The 22,391-nt window shown below is 44.0% G+C and overlaps 1 protein-coding gene across 2 annotated transcripts in view; it reads right to left on the bottom strand.

Annotated features, from left to right (window-relative positions):
* LRGUK (leucine rich repeats and guanylate kinase domain containing) overlaps positions 1-22,391 on the bottom strand; it is a 102,979-nt gene that overhangs the window by 15,668 nt on the left and 64,920 nt on the right. The window contains exon 16 of one of the 2 annotated variants that reach the window (XM_059711822.1): positions 8,603-8,730. In XM_059711822.1, coding sequence (XP_059567805.1) covers positions 8,603-8,730 — 128 coding nt within the window. Of the gene's footprint in view, positions 1-8,602; positions 8,731-18,293; positions 20,654-22,391 lie in introns of those variants that run through there. The other variant, XM_059711821.1, reaches the window with a different exon arrangement.

Raw genomic sequence — 22,391 nt, 5'->3', positions numbered from 1 at the left:
GAGGCAACAGAGACAAAGGAAAGAGCAAGTCTACACCAAAGTGGGAGAGGGAAGCAGAACCAGGGAGCCTCAGGAAGAACGTCATTTATATTTCATCACCCTTCAAAGAAACCTAAAAGCTTGAGAAAACGAATTTCACATAAAAATGAGAAATTTTCTGGTCAAACCCCATACAAAGTTATTATAAGAAAAAAGAGGCAAGGAGTAGAACAGTGGTTCTCAACCTTCTGGCCCTTTAAATACAGTTCCTCATGTTGTGACCCAACCATACAATTATTTTTGTTGCTACTTCATAACTGTAATGTTGCTACTGTTATGAATCGTAATGTAAATATCTGATATGCAGGATGGTCTTAGGCGGCCCCTGTGAAAGGGTCGTTCGACCGCCAAAGGGGTCGCGACCCACAGGTTGAGAATTGCTGGAGTAGAATAACACCTCTACATACAATGAAAGCTTGCTCATAAAACAGGTAAAGTTCATATTCCACTATTTCAAAATAAACTAAAAGGCATTCAGACAATGACACAACATATTAGAGCAGTGGTCGGCAAACTCATTAGTCAACAGAACCAAATATCAACAGTACAACGATTGAAATTTCTTTTGAGAGCCAAATTTTTTAAACTTAAACTATATAGGTAGGTACATTGTTATTAACTTAATTAGGGTACTCCTAAGGCTTAGGAAGAGCCACACTCAAGGGGCCAAAGAGCTGCATGTGGCTCGTGAGCTGCAGTTTGCTGACCACTGCATTAGAGGAACAAATAAATTACAGTGTTACACACTCAGAAATGAGGTGACAGAACTCAGGAAAGACTTAGAAATAGAAGGGGGGAAAATCACCTTAGAAACAAAAACTAAACCAGAAAGGATACAGGAGTGAATGAGCACAACAAATAATGTCTTAAGTAGAAAGTAAATGGAGAGAAGTTTTTAAACTAAAAATGAATGAATGAATGAATAAATGAATGAATGAATGAATGAATAAATGAATGAATGAATGAATGAAAAGGATTCAAGAGAAAATGACAAATATTTAAGATAAACAAAGAAGACCCAACACATAAACCATAGGGTCCTTGACAGAGTAGACTAAAACAAGGAAACAGGATAGATAATAAAAAACTCAGTTCAACTATAAAGTACAATAGTACAACAGACTGTTAGCAACAGGTAAGAGTTCTGGAAACACTGTTACCATAGCCCTTTCTATATCTATTACAGAATTAGCTTAGATAACAAAACAGCTAGAGAGATATTTGCCTAAATTCTAATAACGAGCATTACGTATCTACAAATTTGAGAACTAAGACAAAATGAAAGTTAAAGGGGAGCAGGTGTATAATGACTATACGCTCTGATAGTGCAGCTATAACACCATCGAATATATTGGGTGCTGGCAATATTATTGTTATTCTGAGGCTACTCTGTGTGTAATGGGCATAAAAATAAAAACTGTAATGAGATATTATAATTTTATCATCTATGTCTTTCAGAATCAGGTTTCTCAATGTGGCAGAAAAAAATATATGTAATAGATATAGAAGAAGATAGATAAAAATCCTCACGTCTTGAATCTGAATTGGAAATATTAACGCGAACTCATGAAATATCTTATCCACAAAGCAGGCCTAGAAACAATGACCGCCCCAATGGGACAGGTAGCGAGCAAAAGAGCATAGACAATCTTATGAGTCATGTTACAAGGACACAGGAGCAGCTTGAAGAGGCTCTCGCTGGCCAAAGGTACAATGCATTTTAATAAGGATAAAAAATGCAGCGGGTGGATACCCTTCAATATGCTGTGCATAAATCAGTATCATAAATGATATTTTAAAATTAATAGGTCACCAATTTTTTGTCTTTAAAAAAGCGTTTGGATGGCTGATCTTATATGAGCCGTCCCACTTGGCAACCCGGTGGCAGGTCAGAGAAGCATTTCCTTATACGTTACCCCAGCTAATAAATATGGCGCTGAGCCCTGTGCGCTGAAAAATGCACCTGAGGAGAACGCACTTTTCTTTTGGCGTCAAAATAGACCCTCCTAAGCTGCGTAATCCTGGGTGAGCCCCGGAGCTGACCTCCTCACAGTTTTGAAAGGAAACAGCGCCAAGTAGGTGTTAGGTGCCCACTATTCTCTCACCATAGGTCCGCTTCTCACTGGGCACTTTATAAAACGGTGCCGCCTTATCTGCCACACACATGCATTTGCCACGCTGGCTTTGAACGAATTGGGCATTCAGCATTTTTTTTTTTCTAAAGAATTGGCTTGGGGTAATGTGGCCTGCTTCACAGTAAGGGTGTCCCCTAAGGAGGTCAGAGGAGCTTGCTGAAGAAACAGATACAGTTGAAATTCAGACAATCGAGCTACTTTCAGAAGGCAAAGACCTAGTCACAATAATTCCAGAGCAAGGAGCCTTCACGAAGCCATCATAACCTCCACGTGTGCTTCCCGGGAGCCAGCCGTGCAGAGGGGGTCGGGCTGCTCTCAGGGAGGGCAAGTGAGCACAGTGATATCTGACAAATAAAACACAAGAACTTCGCTGCAGCCAACTGCACATGTGAGTGTCATACAAAGAAACTTCTCACTGTATACGCTTGTTATATATTTTTAGCAGCAGTAAAAAAAGGAGCTGTGCATTTTTAACTCACACCTAAAAAGAAAATTCTGTTTAAGAAATAAGGCTATCATCAACAAATCAACAAACAAGTGCTGGAGAGGATGCGCAGAAAAGGGAACACTCGTGCACTGCTGGTGGGAATGCAGACTGGTGCAGCCATTATGGAAGACAGTATGGAGTTTCCTCAAAAAGTTAAAAATGGAACTCCCATTTGACCCCGTGATCCCACTTCTAGGAATATATCCCAAGAAACCAGAAACACCAATCAGAAAGGATATATGCACTCCTATGTTCATAGCAGCACAATTCACCATAGCTAAGATCTGGAAACAGCCTAAGTGCCCATCAGCAGATGAATAGATTAGAAAACTGTGGTACATCTACATGATGGAATACTATGCTGCTGTAAAAAAGAAGGAATTCTTACCATTTGCAACAGCATGGATGGAACTGGAGAGCATTATGCTAAGTGAAATAAGCCAGTCAATGAAGGAAAAATACCACATGATCTCACTCACTCATGGATAATAAAGACCATTATAAACTGATGAACAAAAATAGATACAGAGACAGAGCATCATCGAACAGACTGCCAAACTATAGCAGGAAGGCCGGGGAGAGTTGGGGGTGGGTGGGTAAGAGATCAACAGAAGGACTTGTATGCATGCATATAAGCATAACCAATGGACACAAGACACTGGGGGGTATGGGAGACTAGGGGAGAGTCAAGGGGAGAAAAAAAAGGAGACATATATAATACTCTTTGTAATACTTTAAGCAATAAAACAATTTAAAAAAAGAAATAAGGCTGATTAAAATTATGTTTATAGTTCTCTAAGAATCTTTTAGAGACGTTCAAATTAATGTGCTTTGGGAGTCATTCAGAAAAGTAAATACCATTTAAACTTTGAAGAAAGAAGAAAAAAAGCAACAGAAGATTGTATAAGCAAGGAATGAGGAAATTAAGCACTTCATTAAATTACTTAAATCTATATTAAATTATGGTCATATTCCTAGAAAGCATTGTATGTTGATAAACTATTGGAATAACAACAAGAAAAGTGATGTTAACAGTTTTTTTTTTCCCCCCAGACTTGAAGAACAAAGAATAACACGTTTCTTTCTAAGAAAGATGAATTAGTTGGGTCCTAGAGTAAATACCCAGTGATCTTAGATACAAGGAACAAAAACAGCTGTCAGGATGTTAGGAGTCAGTAAGACCGAGGCCCTCCATGCTCCATTAGCCCATTTTCTACTTATAGAACCAAGGCAGGCCCTGGCTGGGTGGCTCAGTTGGTTGGAGCATTGTACACCAAATGGTCAGGGCACATACCTAGGTTGTGGTTTCGATCCCCAGTGTGGTATGGACATCTGTGGGAGGCAACTATTCCATGTTTCTCTCTCTCTCCCTTCCCCTCTGTCTGAAAATCAATGAATATGTCCTCAGGTGAGGAGGAGGAGGAAGAGAAGGAGGAGAAAGAGGAGAAGGAGGAGGAGGAGGAGGGAGGGGGGGAGAAGGCAGTAGTAGAAAAGCTACAGACACACTGGCCTGACCCTACCAATGAGAGGAGACCGGAAGGTGTCACTACTAGACTATACCTTCCATAAGGACAGGGACCATGTCCATCTTGTTCTAGTGTCAAGAAGAGAGACTGGACAAATACCTGTGCTGTACTGAAAAGCAAATCCAGATCGGCATACATAGTAGGAACTGCACACATTCAGGATGGGTAGAGATAGATGAATGAGTGAGAGGAAAAGAAGGGGAAGGAGAAGCGTAGAGGAAGGGAGGGGAGGTGAAGGGAATAAATATTGCTATTATATAAAAATCTAATTTATTTTTGCATATTGACATTGTATCTAATAACCTTGTCAAATGCATTATTTCCTAAATTTACACCAATCACCTCTTTATATAACCGACATGTAACAAACAGCATGTAAGTTTCAGGCGAGCAACAGCTGAGGGCCTGACCCTTTCTGCCCTCCCTGCCAACCACTATCACCATAACAACAGTTAACATTTGTTTTATGGTTAACAATTTAGAAAAACGTTCCATAAGCATTTGACACAATAACTTTGTAAGGCAGATATTACTAGCTTCACTTCACAGGAGAGAAAATGACATGCCATAGCAGATAAGTGGCTTTCATAAGACCACCCAGTAGGTGGTCAGACTGTCACATGAACTCAGTCGGTGCATTTCCTTCCAGGTCAAGGAACCAGTAGGTAGATGCAGACAGAAGCAAGCCAGACTAAAAATACACATGCACACACACACACATGCACACGCGCACACACACACGCACGCGTACAAATACACGCACACAAATATACACTTACCCAACCACTTATAATATGTGTCCACGTGACTCCCAAGGAATAGAATGGTTTCCTTAAGACACAGACAAAAGCAGTTTCCTTGTTTTGTAATCACACCTTGACATACATGTAGTTACAAACTATGCACACGGAAAGAGTGGAATGTTAGAAGGAAGGGGTGAGAGGAAAGACCTCATGCATGGGTGAGTTCTGGGGTAGGTTTGAGTAGAGAGGAAGAACGCAGTCTTCAGCAGAAGCAGGAAGGGTGCCTCAGAGAAACAACCAGAGAAAGCATTGCTGACAGGAGCGTCTACCCTGTCCCTCTCTGCCAATGGCTCTCTGGATCGTTTCCAAAGGTAAATCCTCATCTACAGTTACAAGCCAAAGAGGCACAAACATTTCTACCTTTTCTTTTTTCAGGGGGCAAGGTAAGATACAGGTTTTTGAAAGAGAAAGCTGTAATTCCTTTCTTTAATCCAGAAACTGGGAACTAAAAGTTCTAAAAATACATGGAAATTTATGTTGGGAAAATAACACGTTCTCTCCGGAGGGGTGGAATGAGGGCACATGAGGTAATTTACACGAAAGCCCTTTCTGGATTAGAAATGCTGTATAAGGCCATCTATGTTCTCTAACCTAATGTGGCAACATCTTGCTAAAGCTTCGGTGTGGTGATTTTAAACAGCCATGCTGCTCCTTTTGTAGCATTATAACAGCAGTGGCAAAGGCTAACAAACTATGAACTATCCTAAAAGTGAATACTTACAATTTAAAGATAGCATTGTATTCATAATCTTGACAAGAAAATGAGGCACTAGCCCTAGCCAGTTTGGCTCAGTGGATAGAGCAACGGCCTGCAGACTAAAGGATTCCAGGTTCGATTCTAGTCAAGGGCACATGCCTGGGTTGTGGGCTCGATCCCCAGTAGGGGGCGTGCAGGAGGCAGCCAATCAATGATTCTCTCTTATCACTGAGGTTTCTCTCTCTCTATCTCCCTCTCCCTTCCTCTCTGAAATCAATAACAAAATATTAAAAAAAGAAAGAAAATGAGGCACTAAAAATATCTTAGGCAAATTCACCCCATACACGACAGCAGTAATTTAGTGTTACATTTGCACTGGTTCCTGAAGAATGAACCTGTGGGCCTCTTGGGGGGTGTGATTCGGTTCCACTGTCTCCCCACCAGCACTGACAAGCAGAGGCGCCGGGACCTCGAGGCTGCCAGGTCTGAACGCTGCTGCCGTGAAGGGCAGGCAGCTGCCAGCCTCACACGGGACACAGTCGGTGTCCTAGACTAGGCTCTGGCTGCCCTTGATCATGGGGCTGACGAGCTTCCCAGGGAGGTCCCTGCAGGAAAAGAGTGAGTGGCCCGGCGTGTAAAAGTTCACGGGACTCTGACGACAGGTGACACCTGCTCCCCTCCCCATCTGCCGCCACCAAGGTGGCCCCTCCGACTCTCACGCTGCCTTTTTATCACTCTTTCCCCTCCAGTTTCTCCACGCCGGTCATTCATTTTATATGGAAATCTTGGAGATGAATTATTGAGAAGAACATACAGAGTGGCTTTAAAAAACATCTCTGTTCCCCTGTTCCCACTCCTGGGTATGTGAGCGCCCTGGACCAGAGAAAAGCTACCTGTAATTAGGCCTGAAGGCTTTCTAACAGGTAATATTCAGATTTAAGTAAATCACGAATGCCCACTAACTGGCGGAGGGGTGCCAGCCAACGGTGTGTGCATCTCAGCGGTGTGCGGAAACACAGCCTCACCGGGACAGGAGCTGGTCTGGCTGCAGGGCACAGACTCGTCGTGCGGCATGAAGGTGGCCCATGATTTGTGCTCCGGAGTTTACACTCTGGAGTGCCCTGTCCTAGGGGAGAGTAAAGAACAGTTGACATTTGAAAAGCTAAGCTCCAGGAAGCATAGAGCCATGCCACCGTGTGCAGAGAGGAAGCGGTGGACTGACCTGGAAAGAGCTGGATGTCCCAGGACTGAGGGGTTCCTTGTGCAGAGGGAGGACTCCTGGGACACAAACCTCAGGGGTCAGTAGGAGGCCAAGGGACCAGGAAGATGGGCTACGGAGAATACCAGAGCCACTGGCTCGGAATGGAACTCGGGGTCTCAGAGAAGGAGCGTCTCTGTGCTATCCCTGGAGGGTGGTAGAGTGGCCCAGCGCTCTGCCCCAATTTCCCAGGCTGGTGTGGGCCTCAGGATTCTTGAACTTAACCCAAACGGTGGACGTGATCCCCACTCCCAATGGCTGATATTTGATTTCCCTCGGATCCCCGGTGGAGGGGAACGATTCCGAATTTATTTTGGATAAATATGCACTCAAGTATCAGGGAACGAATTCATATTATAGATGTTTAGAGTCTACCCACTGCTCCTTCTAGGAAGCCACAGTCTGTACAGGTGGCCCTGCCACCGATAACTGGACAAGCAGTCTTCTGTGATCGGGGTGGTATGGCCTGAAATGTCCAGCTGGGCCAATGAGATTCTCTTGCGTTCTGCAATATATATTAAAGAGATGGAATTTGCTGGGAATTGCAGGCACTGAGTCAAGAGATCGTGGAGAATTGGGGCTGGTGTGCATGAGAAAGGGTGCAAATTCTGTGGGAGAGGCCAGCCCAGAGAGAGAGGGGACAAGACACACGAGAAAGAGAAGCAGAGGTGACAGGCACCTGCTGCCTCAGGAGGCAGAGAACGCGTCAGCCTTTCTAACCCAAGCTCGCTTCTCCGAGGTCCGCTTTTCACCCCGCCCACGATGCACTGGGAACCCCTCACCTACCCTTCATAATGGAACTGCCTCCTACCGGAGCCGATCTGAATGGGCATCTGTTTTCTTGCACCTGCAACACCCCACTCTTACGACTAAGTCAGAGTAGAATGTATACACAGTTCATACCGCTGCCCGAGACTCTTCACCTGCAGGAGCCAGTCTGATTCTTCTGACCCCTGCCTATGGTCCCGACTTCAGAAGATGATGTAGTTATTTGTTTAGAAGAAGCTGGGCTTAAGGAAACACATCGAGGTGATGACAACCAAAGCGAAAGTTCCATCGCTTCCACAACGGCAACTGCAATGACTGAGATCTCTTCGCATTCCCAGATCATCACGTGCAAACTATTACACAGGGACAATGAGCACCACCTCACTTGATTGCAGTGCCAATGCTGCATTCAATAAACCGATTTCTCCGAATTTGCCGAGAACGGGGCTGGGACTCGGTGAGCTGGCCGGTCTAAGTGCTGCTGTGTCATAAAGCATGCACTCTGAGGGGGCTCCCTCTGGCGACTCAGCCCAAGAACACCAAAATCCCATGCCAACAGCAAAGCAAGTCCTCCCGGGAAATACGTATTTTACAGCCTTAGTTCTATTGTGCTTTCCTGTTCGTGCTAAACAGGAGAGCTGGGTGTTAAGGTTCTGACCGGGTTCTGCCTGGGGGAAAGGCCCTCACAAACTCTACACGGAATATTCTATTGTTAGAAGCGACGTCTACTATTAGAGGTGTAGAAAGCGGCAAAAACAAATCCCTTGTGTTTATGTGACGCCAGTCGGAGAATCATTTTGGTGAAACTTATTAGTCTGCAAATATCAAGCCCTGCGTTTTTCTGACCCTATGTAACCAGTTGCAGCTTCCCCCGTCTATCCCTCCTTACCACTGGTGTCTTTTTGGTTGAAAATTTGGTCCATAATTTCATAAAGTAGTTTCTGTCTGTAGAATCCATAAAATTAGACGAAGTCAAATAAGCAGATTTTTGAAATGTCCGTGGAGATGTCTTAACAACTGGTAGAGGAAAAAAAAACACACCAAAGTTTAAAATAAAAGGCATAAAATAGGATAAAGGAACTTTCTGAAGTGAGAGAAATGTTTCCTCTCTGCATTTGCCCAAACACATCGGCCTGCATGTTTAGTCTGGACCGTGGTTTCAAGTATGAAGAAGACGGGCATTCAAGTACCTGGGGCAGATGCTGCGCGGGCAGAGAGAGGGGCTGTGCCTAAAGGACCCGGAAGCATGCTTAACACTGAATTCAGGAATCCAGGGGGGCGGAGCAAGGAAAGCGTAAGATGGAGAGGCTGGAGTCTGTGCTCATTTAAAAAAAAAAGAGAGAGAGAAACAAAAAACCCCTTATCCTGTTTGTTTTTTTAACTTCTCATCTGAGGGATTTTTAAATTTTTTATTTATTATTTATTTATTATTGATTTTAGAGAGAGGAAGGAAGGGAGAGAAACATCAATGTGAGAGAGAAGAATCGATGGGTTTGCCTTCCACAGGCTCCCCGACCTGAAATTGAACTTGCGACCTAGATATGTGCCCTGCCTGGGAATCAAACCCACAGCCTTCTAGTTTACAACTGAGCCATTTGGACAGAGCAAAAGCCCGATCCTATTACTGGAACCATAAGAATAGCATTTGTGTCAGGGTGCCTTGTTCCTTTCTGAGATGTAAGTCATTTGTACTATAGTGTAAACAAACCAAGTTCTACCTGATGATCCAATGCAGTTGTAATTCTAACAATTTAATGTTTTAATGGCTTCTCAGCAACAAGACATTTTGGGTAAAGATCACTATTAACTGCATTGTAATGCCACCACTTTAATGACTGGGACACCTATAATAAACAGTTTCACACAGTTCTTAATGTAGTTTCTAAAGTCTTAATACATCAATGGACAAGAGTTTCTATTTCTCAATTTAAAAAAACACATCAGCTCTAGCCAGTTTGCTCAGTGGTTAGAGCGAAGGGTCTGGGTTTGATTCTGGTCAAGGGCACATAACTGGGTTGCAGGCTCAGTTCCAGGCCCCGGTCGGGGCACGTGTGGTAGGGAACTAATAGATGTGTTTCTCTTACACTGATGTTTCTCTGACTCTCCCCCTCCCTTCCACTCTGTGCAAAATTCAATGGGAAAAATATCCTCAGGGGAGGATTAACAACAACAAAAAAAATTAAAAACACACACAATAATTCCCAATATTATAATACCCTACAACAAAGTTTCTTAATGGGATCTTATTCAAAGTACCTTGAGGCAACATTAAAAAGATAAAAATTACTTTACAGTACACAAAAATACCAAGTTCTTCAGTATATAGGCTAAATTTATTTAAACAGCTCCAATGAAGTATAAGTGAATTTAATGATGCATGACAAATTTTAAAGTTATTTTATGGATTTGTGCCATTACCATATGCAGGAAAATATAAATGAAATATCTGTAACTACATCTCAAATTAATTCTAAATAGCTTAGACCTTTTAATTAGAATTATATTCTCTTGCAGTCAAGTGAATTAAAATAATATTTATCTAAACTGTTTAAAAAGAATGAGCATAGAATCCAACCTAAGTAATAAATGCAGTAGAAGCCATGTTCCTAAGAATAAAACATTTGTACGTGTGTTTAATATCATATCATCACGCAGTCTAAACAAGGCCTTTTACTTTATAAAAGAAAGTAGAAAATAAAAGATGCTGATGATCTAATACTACAGGCCCATAGCCATGTCAATAACTAGTAATAAAATAAGAATCTAGGGGTCAAATTGTGAATACAGTTGACCCTTGAAAAACACGGATTGGAACTGTAGGGTCTACTTATATGTGTATTTTTTCAATAAATACAGTAAATGTATTTTCCTTATGATTTCTTAATAACATTTTCTTTTATATAGCTTACTTTATCATAAGAATACAGTATATAATACATATGACATACAAAATATGTGTTAATCGACTGTTTATGTCATCAGTAAGGCTTCTGGTCTATAGTTGGCTTAGTAGCTAAGCTTTTGGGGAATAAGAAATTATACATATATTTTTTGACCATACGGGAAGCTAGTGCCCCCTAACCCATGTGTTGTTCAAGGATCAACTGTATTTTGAAAACCAAAAATCACTATTTTAATAACCAATTTTTCTATATTAATGAGGTTATATGTACAGCAAAATAACTGAGTCACTCTCTTGCCCCAAAACAAGAAACTTAACCATTTTAAATATAAATTTACATTCTTAATTGATTTCAGAGAGAGGAAGGGAAAGGGAGAGAGAGATTAAACATCACTAATTAGAGAGAATTATAGATAGACTGCCTCCTGCACCCCCCCCTCCCCCCAGGGGATCAAGCCCACAAGCCGGGTATGTGCCCTCACCTGGTTTATGGGTCAACGCTCAACCATCAAGTCACACCAGCAGGGCTAAATACACATTTTTACCATTTGTATAAAGCATTGCAAAAAGTGAATCCCTACTAGAGTTTCTCTTTGAAGACACTTGGAAATGTATGGCTTGGAAATAGCCCTTAATTTTCAGACAAAAGTTCTCAGCCAGCCCGATGATTTCCATATTGTTCACTTTTTTTACCACTCAAATGGAGCTTTTAGAAAACATGTTTATGTAGGTAATAATGAGGCTACACTAATAACATTAGGTAATAAAAATACCGTGTGCAATTTTTTAACTAACAAGAGTAATTTATACTTATCATGATTAAACAGGCATACCTATATAAAATGTAAATACCTTTAAAATCCTTGCAAAAGAGTCTCAATGCTGAAATATGTAACCATAAAAAGGACCAAACAAAGAGCCAAAATCTGCTATGCAATGAAAAATGTTTATTTTTAGTAGGACAGTTACATAATTTGTAGTGGAAAGTTAAGGGAAAAGCTGTTCATTAGGAAGTGTGACCACAAAACTGAAGGCACCAAAAGAATCTATTTTTTCAGGACAGAATTAAATCTTAAAGGTCTTATAGATCTGTGCTTATAAGAAATGATAGCAAGTAGAAAAATAATCATTTTACATAATATCCGTAATAATTTTCCATAGTAAAATAAGCTTTTAAAGTAGAAAGCTACCATGTGAGTCCAAGGAAATGCAGTAATAATGCTCATGTTACAGATGGTAAAATGAATATACCAATTAAGCTATTCTAACAGTAAAGTACTTTATTCTTGAGTGTCCAATCAAAGGCATAATCGGCCATTTAAACAGAGGACAGGCTCTCCATCAGGGCGAAGGGAAGTGTGTGAAAGTGCATCCTCACACAGACAGGGTGAGGTACAGAAAGGGTTTCTTGCCGCTGAACTTCGTCCTTCGTTGAAGTAGAAGCTTTGTACCTGGAATGCCTTCAGGAGAGCTGAACTAGGGGTCACTGTTTGGACACTGTATTCAGAATGTCCTAACTAAAACATGTAACAAAAGTCCCCTGAATTTCAGTTCTTTAAAACGGATGAGTTCATTATGCAGCAATTAATTGACATCTTGAAGGCGATACCATACAGGACAGGTAAATTTCAAGAGGCGAAACGTGATACATAAGACCTAGATGTGTGTAGAATTTGGGAAAGGGAAGAGAAGAAAGAATAGCGATGATTGGCAGGAAAAAGGATAGAAACCTTGAGGGAGCTGAATACACACTAAAGTGTCTTCTCCTTTGAGCAATATTGTTTGATAACTCAAGTTCTGATGTGATTTTTATCTAACCCAAACCCCTACTTCTGGGGTGAGTGTGGTCTTCCCTTGATAAGGGCTCAGTCTTCAAAAACAATTCTTTCAAAGATGTTTCACTGGTCAATACCTTTAACAAAGGCATTTTTTATTTTTTGCCCTTTTTCACTTTGTTTTTGTATTTTTTTCCTTTGGAAACTGGTGGTCTTTAGATTTGGTAGCATGTAGAAGCCCGTCTGTCTCACCCCACAACAGACAGAAATGCCCCCTATCTGGTAGTTTATTCCTGAGTCAAGCAACTTGACAGCATCTGCCATTTGAAACATAACATACAAGTGCCTTTGTTTTGATCAGTAAGTAAATAATAGTAGTAAAAATAATAGTTAACACTAATTGAGCATGTCCTATGTGCCAGGCGCTGCTTTAGAAGGCTTTTCTGTGTGCATCACGAGTTTCAGTGCTGCCTGTGAAAGCCCATGAAGAATCTCTTGAGCTAAGTAATATTTTGCTGAATCACAGTTTCTTTCTAATGTTATTCTAATTCTGCTTAAGCTCCTTAATTCAGTCAAGGTTGTCCATGTTTTTAAAAGGATTTTCAGAGATGAGTCTCCCATTTGCCAAATATTTACACCTAGTTTGACCGTTATTGTCCTATTCTGATTAATGATAAAATGCTACTTTAAAAAATTTGTTTTTAAAAAAATTTGTTTTTAGATATGGAAACAACCCAAGTGCTCATCAACAGAGGAGTAGATAAAAAGTTGTGGTACACATACACAATGGAATATTACTTGGCCATAAAAAGAATAAAATCTTACCATTTGTGACAGCACGGATGTACCCACAGGGTATTATGCTAATAAGTCAGAGAAAGACAAATACCAGATTATTTCACTAATATGTGAAATCTAAAGAATAAAATAAAACGAATAAACAAGATAGAAACAGACATATAGATACAGCGAACAAACTGATGGTTGCCAGAGGGGAGGGGGCCTGGGGACTGCATGAAAAAGGTGAAGAGATTAAGAAGTACAGATTGGTAGCTACAACATAGTCACCGGATATAAAGTACAGCACAGAGAATAATATTGCAGCCAGGTGGGCACTGGAAATAGCAGAGGTGCACTTTGTAAAGTACTGACCACTATGCTGTACACCGGAAACTACTACAACAAATAGGGAATGTAAACTGTAATTGAAAAATAAAATTTTAAGTTCTTAAAAAAATTGTTTTGCTGCTTACATGTTAATACTAACAAACACTAATATCAGCATTACTATGTGTCAGGCGTTGTTCTGGGTGTTTTCCAATATATTCACTCATTTAATCTTCACAATAATCTGGAGACAGCTAATATTACCACCTCCATTTTCCACGCGAGAACTTTGTACTTACCCAAGTTCACACAGCTAGGCCATACTGAACTGAAGTTTCCAATTAATATTTTGACATTTAGTGTTATTTGAATTCATGAGCTTCTAAATTTATAATCTTTAATAATGATAATACTAATAATAAAAAGGTGCCCTAGCTGGTTTGGCTCAGTGGATAAAGCAGCTGGCCTGTGGACTGAAAGGTCCCAGGTTTGATTCTGGTCAAGGGCAAATGCCTGGGTTGCAGACTCAATCCCCAGAAAGGGGTGTGCAGAAGGCAGCCAATCAATGATTCTCACTCATCACTGATTTCCTATTTCTCTTTCCCTCTCCTTTCCTCTCTGAAATCAATAAAAATATATTTAAAAAATGAAATCAATAAAAACATATTTTAAAAAGGTCTTCAGCTTTCCTAATCAACACTACGCTCTCAAAATCACTTTTAAGATTAAGATTTGGTCTTCTAACATTATTTATCTATCATCAACACAAAGAAATAGGCTCTTCTTATCAGTAATGCCTGATCAGTAAAGAAAAGTGATTTCTAGAATTATGTCTTTCAAATTGAACTAAGCAACTAATTAAATTCACTTAGACACACTGTCCTTGACACTATGCAAATAGCGCAATTATCTGAAGTGAAATTTGGAGGATCAAATATTCTCCTCTTCTCCATAGTCCTCTACAGCATGATTCTAAAGGCAACACAGCATTCTAGCATGGGGCTGTACCATAGCATGTTTCTAAAACTTATTTTTAAAATCCATTAGATGGCTTGGTTATTTTCAGATTTTTTAAATAAAGACATTAATATGATCATCCTTGTATATAAATGATTTCCTTATAATTCTTGGATTGGAATTATAAGGTTCAAGATATGAACAATTTTTAAGGTTTTGACAGATATAAAACTGTCCCCAGAAAAGTTGTGCCAATTTACTTTATTTTTTTATTTTTATTGATTTCAGAGAGGACGGGAGAAGGAGAGAGAGAGAGAGAAACATCAAGGATGAGATAGAATCATTGATCAGCCGCCTCCTGCACACTCCACACTGGGGATTGAGCCCACAACCCAGGCATGTGCCTTAGAACTGTAATCGAACCCAGGACCCTTCAGTCGTCCTGCAGGCCGAGGCTCTATCCACTGAGCCAAACCGGCTAGGGCTCAATTTACTTTCGAATGATGACACAGAAAGCGCTCTTACCCTTAGCCTCACCAAGAACAGGTATTAGTTTTCCCTCTTTGCCAGTTTGGTACCCAAAAAATGTCTATTTGGTTTTAACTTATAGAGAGGTTAAGTACTTTTTGACATATTTACTGGTTCTTTTTATTTCCTCTGTTATGAATTAACAAATCACGTCCTTTGTCCAATTATATTTTGAAACCTAAAAATAATTGACTTAGCTCTTCATACATTTGAAGAAGGCTCCCATGTGTCCAGTGGAACTATTCTCTCTGTGGATTGGAATACTAGCGGCCAGACTTCCTTTCAAACACTGAGAATGACAGTAGCTAACAGAATGTCTAAAGTCCATAATTTTCCCTATAGAGATAGCTTTGCTGAGAAACGTAGCGAATGGAAGTGATATGAATTTTATCAATGTAGATAGAAAATGACAGTTTTTGAATATTTATATTCTGCCATCAAAAAGCAGTTGCTATCCTTACACCAAGAAAGTCAGTAATAGCAGTAAAAACGTCTCATCAGAGAGGAGCCGGTGATCTTCTCGACTCCTTCCCTTGGACCACAGACAAAATGCTGTCCAGCTGCACTGAATCTGAGACACTGTGCCACCAAACAGAAGCACAAACACACACTAAAACATACTCTATCACTGACCCCAGGAAGGAGGCCCGAGCTTCCCTTCAAATCAAGTGGAGAGAAATTTGGCTTCTCCCTCCATTGCTACCCCAATGAAAATGCAACCCAAATGCACTGAGGAGCCTCCAAAACAGTTGCACAACGAGGAAATCAAGGGACATTTTAAACTGTTCACCTAAGTGAGGTGTTGGTGCCACCAAAATGTCCCATACACAGCTCATAAGCAGCAGGAATGGGACAAACAGCAGGCATTCCTCCTGTGCCTTCTCCTGTGTATGCTGTTTGCTCTTTCACAATCTGCCCTTCCCATACACCTAACCCAAATAACTCTTGACTCTCCATTCCTGCCACAAGGCCTTATTTCCGGCCCTTACTGTCTGATCAGGACTAGTACAAGAGCTTTTCAGCCATTTTTCCTGCCTCCGACATTGCTTTACTCAAATTCATCCCCTATACCATCTCTAAACAGATGCCTCTAAAATAAAAACGTAACCTCATTGTTGACGCTCAAGCTCCACATTCACTGGCATAGCACAGAAGGCCCTTTGAACTTACATATGCCTGGGGCTCTCCCAGCATGTGGATCGTTAGAATATGCTGTGCTTGCTCCTGTGTATGCTGTTTGCTCTTCTGAGAAACCTTCCCTCTCTCCCATCAGTCTGCTGACTAATTCTGCAACCTTGGGGACTTAGCTGAAGGACCACCTCCTCTTCGAAGTGTTTCCTGATTCAATCTTCACATTCCAGGCGGAATTCAGTGCCCTTCTTGGTATCCTTATGACATTCTGGAAAAATCAGTAAATAATTTTCTTGCCTACGTGATGCTGAACTTAGCCTAGATTCTGCCAGGCCTCCAGCTGCCCAAGTCACATGGTGCTGTAACAAACCCTGTCTCCTCTGCTGACGTGCAAGCTCCTTGAAGTGTCCTCATCATCTCACTATATGTAGCAACTATCACAGTGTCTGGCACATAGGAGGTAATCAATGCTTCTTGAATAAACTAACACAATAAAAATGTTAAAATTCACCTTCTTACTTTCATTTCGGACAAACCAGATAAATCAGAGGGTAATTACCAGTATAACACAGGCTTTTAGTTTGACAAGAGGATAGTTGCGTCATGAATTTAAGAATATCAATATCTTGCCCAGCCAGTGTGGCTCAGTGGTTGAGCATCAACACATGAACCAAGAGGTCACTGGTTCAATTCCCACTCAGGGCACATGCCCAGGTTGCCGGCTTGATCCCCAGTAGGGGGAGTATAGGAGGCAGGCGATTGATGTTGATGTTTCTCTCTCATCAATGTTTCTCTCTCTCCCTCTCCCATCCTTTCTTTTTCAAATCAATCAAAACATATATAGGAAAAAAAATCAATTTCCTCTACTGCCCTTGAAATACCATTTGACATACATTCAATTTTGTGGATGCATACCTTTTGTGTAAGAGAAGACACATTTATACAGGCATTTAGTCATCAATTACACCTTAAAATACAGAATGCCAAACACAACTTAGCATGCCTCTGTATACCCAGTATAATAAGCCTGCAGTAAGTATCTTGCAACTTTTTAAGAGTTGAATCTTGGGTTGGCTGCTTCGCTCACAATATCCTCTTTCTGGGAATGCAGACTCCACACCCTCCAGGAGTGGGCACAATGGGTAGGTCTCAATATGACAGAGTAGACTGGTTTAAGAATGAGCCTGACCCAAGCTGGGCCAGAGTCTTTCCCTCAACTTTAAAAAAAATCTTATGATCAAGGAACACTTGAACTGATCCCTTTCTAGTAGTGGGAGCTGCCAGTTGTTAGATGAGATGAGATGAAAACTTGAGAGGTGTTTGTTAGTGGCCGAGTTCCCTGCCACCTGCAGAAACTGATATGCAGTCATTAGTATCAAAGGGAATAAAGGCAACACGGAGGAGAAAACAGAGAGGAGAACTGACGAGAGTCCAGGAGGCGATGAGAGTCCAGGTGGCCAGGGGCCAGGAGACAAGAATCAGTAGATGACAAAATATGCAGATGACAAGAGCACAGGTTATGTCCAACAGCTGGTTCCCAATCTCTCTGCACCTCCGCCCTCCCCACAGTTTGGTTGTGTGAGACGTTCCACTCCCGTCCAAGACATTCACATAAGCTGGCTCTGGTTGGACACCTGTCACTGGCCAGCAAAGAATCCTGATGGTCTGAATACATGAAAACGAACTCGCCTGAACCCCTGCTCCCCCCACCCCCCAATTCTTTTAACGGATTCAACCAGATGGTTGGGCATAATGAAGGCGTGAGCTAATTTACAAGAGGCTCCTATTCAGAGAGGGAGGAAGGTATTCATTTTGAAATACATTTCAAACAAAAGTCAGTTTAAAGCAGTATGTGCCAACGGGATCTGAAATGTTGCGTCACAGGGTCACGCGCAAGGAGATCGTGTCCTCTGGCCTTCCGAAGGTTCCCACGTGTCAACTGTGCACGTGGGAGAGACCGAGAGCCACACACTGCAGAGGCTTCGTTCCTCGGGGTTCCCGCTCCCGGACCCCTCAGTAATGTAGGAGGCAGGGGAGTGCTCCAATCTAAAAGCGGCTTTTCTAAGGAACAGAACAAAACCTAATGGCAACACAGCACCGTCTCCCCCGAGCTGACTCCTGTTGGGCTCATACGCATCTGGACACCAGGGCTCCTGCTGACACCGCCATGCCCAGCGCTGTCGGCTGGTGTCTCTCTTTATAAGGGCTGCTCTTCCAGGCTGCAATGACCAGCCACAAAAGAGGCACCGAAGGGCAAAGACTGGGTGTCTTCTAAGAACCCAGTGGCTGGACTGGATGGTGCGGGCGGGCCCTTCTTGGACGACTCGGGTTGCAGAGGGACATTGGGTGTGAACTCAGCGTCCTGGCCACGCTCTCCATCCTGGGGTCCTGGGTCAGCACTTCTTTGGGCACTGGCACTGCTAAACCTTAGTGCTCTGGCTGCCCCTGGTTCGCAGCCTCTCCTGCCGGCCACCCTGCTCCTCAGCAGGCACTGGATTCTGGGGTGCAGCAGGGTTTCTGTCGTGGGATGCCCCTTCGTGTTTTGGGGTGTGTTTCTCGTTGGTTTGCTGCCTGGAAGCATCGTCCTCTTGGACAGAGTGCTCTCTGGCCTCGCTGGTCCCTGGGGCAGGCTGCGGGGTGGGTGCCGAGACATCCTGCTCCGGGAGGTCTGACGCCGGCTCTCCCTTCCAAGACCTTCCCCTGTGATGAGCCTCTTTTCTCCTTGGACGCCCCGCGGAGGCGGGACCGCCCGCAGTGGACTGTGCATGGCGGGGAGCTCTCCCGTGGGCCAGCGGACCCTCCCGGCTGGGCCGATCACTGCCAAGGGTGGCTTTATTTTCTTGAGAGAGCCCTCCAGCACGCTCTCTTTTCGAAGATGGCCCTTTGGTGGACGTAGCTACCTTCTGAACCAGGTCATTTGGGGGGAGGTTGGCATGGGCCTTTTTTCTGGAATGTTGCACTTTTCCCCTTTCCTGTTCCTGTAATCCGGGATCCCCAGGCGCTGGCTCAGCATGGGGTGGCTCAGGAATCCCTGGGGAGTGGGCTCTGCTTTTCTGGCTCCTCTGAGGGCTCCGAGGAGGGCTGGGGTTAGGGGCGGCGGCGGTCTCTGGGCCGGTGGGTCTGCTCTGGGATTCTGGCTGCAAGGCTGTCTGGTGGCTTGCGGGCGGCACCTCTGTCAGGTGTGCTGGTCCTCTAGCTGTCCCTCTCTGGGCAGCGAGTTTTTTTTTCCTCGCTACTGCTTGCTGCACGGGCTCTTGGTTTGGGGGTGATGCCTGCATATCTGGAATCTTCTTGCTGGAGGAGCGGCCACCTTGGGGTGCTTGCCTCTCCTTGGCAGGCCTTGCCTGATGACGGGGCCCCCGGTTCTGAGGCAGGGGTGTGGGAAGGCGAGGGAGCCTGACCCCGGGGGCCTCCTCTTCCTGGGGCAGATCAGGGGCCGGCTGGGGGGTGTGCTCCTGGATGGGGGGGCTGATCAGAGGGAGTTTCACCTCCCGGACGCTCTCCTCCTGGACGTGCTGAGGACTGTGGCCCGGATGGGGGCTCAGGTGCGGTGGTGGTTTGGAATTTGGGGGGCTGATGAGAGGGAGTTTGCCGGGGTCCCCTTCCTGAGCTGGTGGAGGCTTCGGAGAGGGCGTCCTGGGTTGATCTGCGGCTGCGCGGGGTGAGGGGAGTCGGGGTGAGGGCCTCGGGCTCTGGAGGGGAGCGAGGACCCGCGGCTGGGGCAGCCTGCTGGGGGCCAGTCGGCTTCTGGAAAGCAAAGCCGCTGGGTCTCCCCTGTCCTGGGGCTGCTTGCTGATTCCTGGATCTTGGGGTGGCGGCGGTCCTGGGAAAGGAGTGCTGACCCTGACTTCCGCCTCTGGGGTTCCCCCCTCCAGGGGATGTTGAGATCCTCCCAGCGACGGTTGGAGCATCAGAGCCCCTTCGGGGTCGGACGGCTGTCCTGGGGGGTCATGATGGGAACTGCCGGGTGGCAGATCGGCTGACTCGGTCTCCTCAGCCGGGCTTCTCTGGGGGCTGAGGGGTGGCGGGCCAGGCCCCTGTGGAGGTTCGGGCGAGGGTGGGTCGGTGGGGGTCACCTCGACCTCTCCCGACTCCTCATTCTGGTCCGGCGGAGGGCTGGGGGCTGGAGGTGGGTCAGGGAGCCGAGGGGGGCCCTGCCCTCCTTCACCTGCTACTGGCTCGGATGTCCCGGCCTCGTTTTCAGGGGGGTTTGTGGTGGTTCTTGTTGAGGAAAGAGGTGACTGTGGCGCATCGCCTTCCTTCTGGTTTGGGGATGCGGCCTGGGCCTCCGGGGGGATGCTCAGAGCCGAGGAGCCGGGCTGTGCAGGAGCCTCAGTGCCGATGTGACCACGGGGAGAAGGCTCTCCCTGAGGGGTGGCTCCCCCCGGACTCAGCTCCTGGTTCTGGTTTTCAGGGACCTGCCCCCCAGAGAGACGCTCTGCGGCCAGGCCGTCCGCCTGCAGTTTTGCCAGGCGCCGGGGGGAGGGAACCAGGTGTGCTGGGACCCCGGAGGGCGTCTTCTTGTTCGAGGGGTCTCCTGCTTTGATATAAAAAGATGTTAACGAAGACTCTCTTCAGAAGTTAATCACAAAAAACACCTTGCCCTTTGCTGCACCCAGGCCCATGGCAAGCATGAGATTGCACATAGAGAAGCATACAACCATCCCTGCTTCTGGGGGGAGTTAATGGGATTTAGAACAACTTTCTTTAGTCAACTGAAAACATGCACTTTACTGAATAAACATAAAGAGGTTACTCGCAGAACCAACATTTATATCCAGCTCTGAGAGTGGCAAGAACATTTGCTAAGTGAATGAGATTTACGTTTCCCCACCTTGCAGGCCAGGCTGCTTTCAGGGGCAGGAAGTAGGAGATGGGCGTCTAAGCCAAACAAAGTCCCTCGGTTGGTTCCCTTGTTTACTGGCGCCCCTCGGAGACACCGCGCTCTGTGGGAGGCGCCGGCGCACCAACCCCAGCAGGTGCATGAAGCTCTGCAGCGCTCAGGGAACAAGTGCTGGGTGGCAGAAGGAAGGAGGGCGTAGATCCCAGAGAACCCTCCGGCCCATGGCTCAGAGGTGCTGCTCCCCAGGGTCTCCCATTCAGGAGGCCACCCCACCTCACCCCGGGGCTACCCTTTTCCCTCCAAGTCTTCCCTGGCATCCGAAATGGCTTTCAATAAACGTGATACATCACATAAACAGAATGAAAGACAAAAATCACATGATCATTTCAATTGACACAGAAAAAGTATCCGCCAAAATCCAACACCCTTTTGTGATAAAAACTCTCAGGAAAGTGGGAATAGCGGGATCATACCTCAACATGATAAAGGCCATCTATGACAAACCTACAGCCAACATCATACTCAGTAGCTGGCAAAAATTAAACCATTTTCCCTAAGAACAGGAGCAAGAAAAGAATGTCCGCTTTCACCACTCTAATCAACATAGCACTGGAAGTCCTCGCCACAGCAGTCAAGCAAGAAGAAAACATAAAAGGTATCCAAATTGGAAAGGAGGGAGTAAAACTCTCATTATTTGCAGATGGCATGATGCTGTACATAGAAAACTCACCAAAAACGACCCACCAAAAAAGTACTCCACCAAAAAACAACTAGACTTAATAAATGAACTCAGCAATGTAGCAGGATACAAAATTGACTCTCAGAAATGGATGGCATTTTTATACACCAATAACGGACTCTCAGAAAGAGGAACTAAAACACAATCCCATTTACCACTGCAACAAAAAATTAAGATACTTAGGAATAAATTTAACCAAGGAGATAATTTTCCAAGTATCAAATATCCAACTGCTATTTGATACTTGGAAAATTACAGGACATTAAAAAAAGAGATAGAGAAAGATATAAACAAGTGGAAGAATATACCATGTTTATGGATTGGTAGAATCAACATCATTAAAATGTCCATACTACCCAAAGCAATCTATATTTTCCATGCAATCCCTGTTAAAATACCAATGGCAGATCTAGACAAAAATTTATATGGAACCAAAAAAGACCCCGAATAGCCACAGCAATCTTGAGAAAGAAGAACAAAGTTGAGAAATCACAATACCAGATATCAAGTTATACCGCAAAGCCACTGTACTCAAAACAATGTGGTATTTGTCACAAGAACAGGCATATAGGTCAATGGAACAGAATAGAGACCCCAGAAATCGACCCAAGCCATTACCCTCAATTAATATTTCACAAAGAAGGCAAGAGCATACAATGGAGTAAAGACAGTCTTTTTAATAAATAGTGTTGGAAA

Source organism: Myotis daubentonii, chromosome 10, assembly GCF_963259705.1.
Source record: "Myotis daubentonii chromosome 10, mMyoDau2.1, whole genome shotgun sequence".
Classification (NCBI taxonomy): domain Eukaryota; kingdom Metazoa; phylum Chordata; class Mammalia; order Chiroptera; family Vespertilionidae; genus Myotis; species Myotis daubentonii.
Note: the sequence above shows the minus strand (reverse complement) of the source record. Positions and strands in the feature narration are given on the sequence as shown.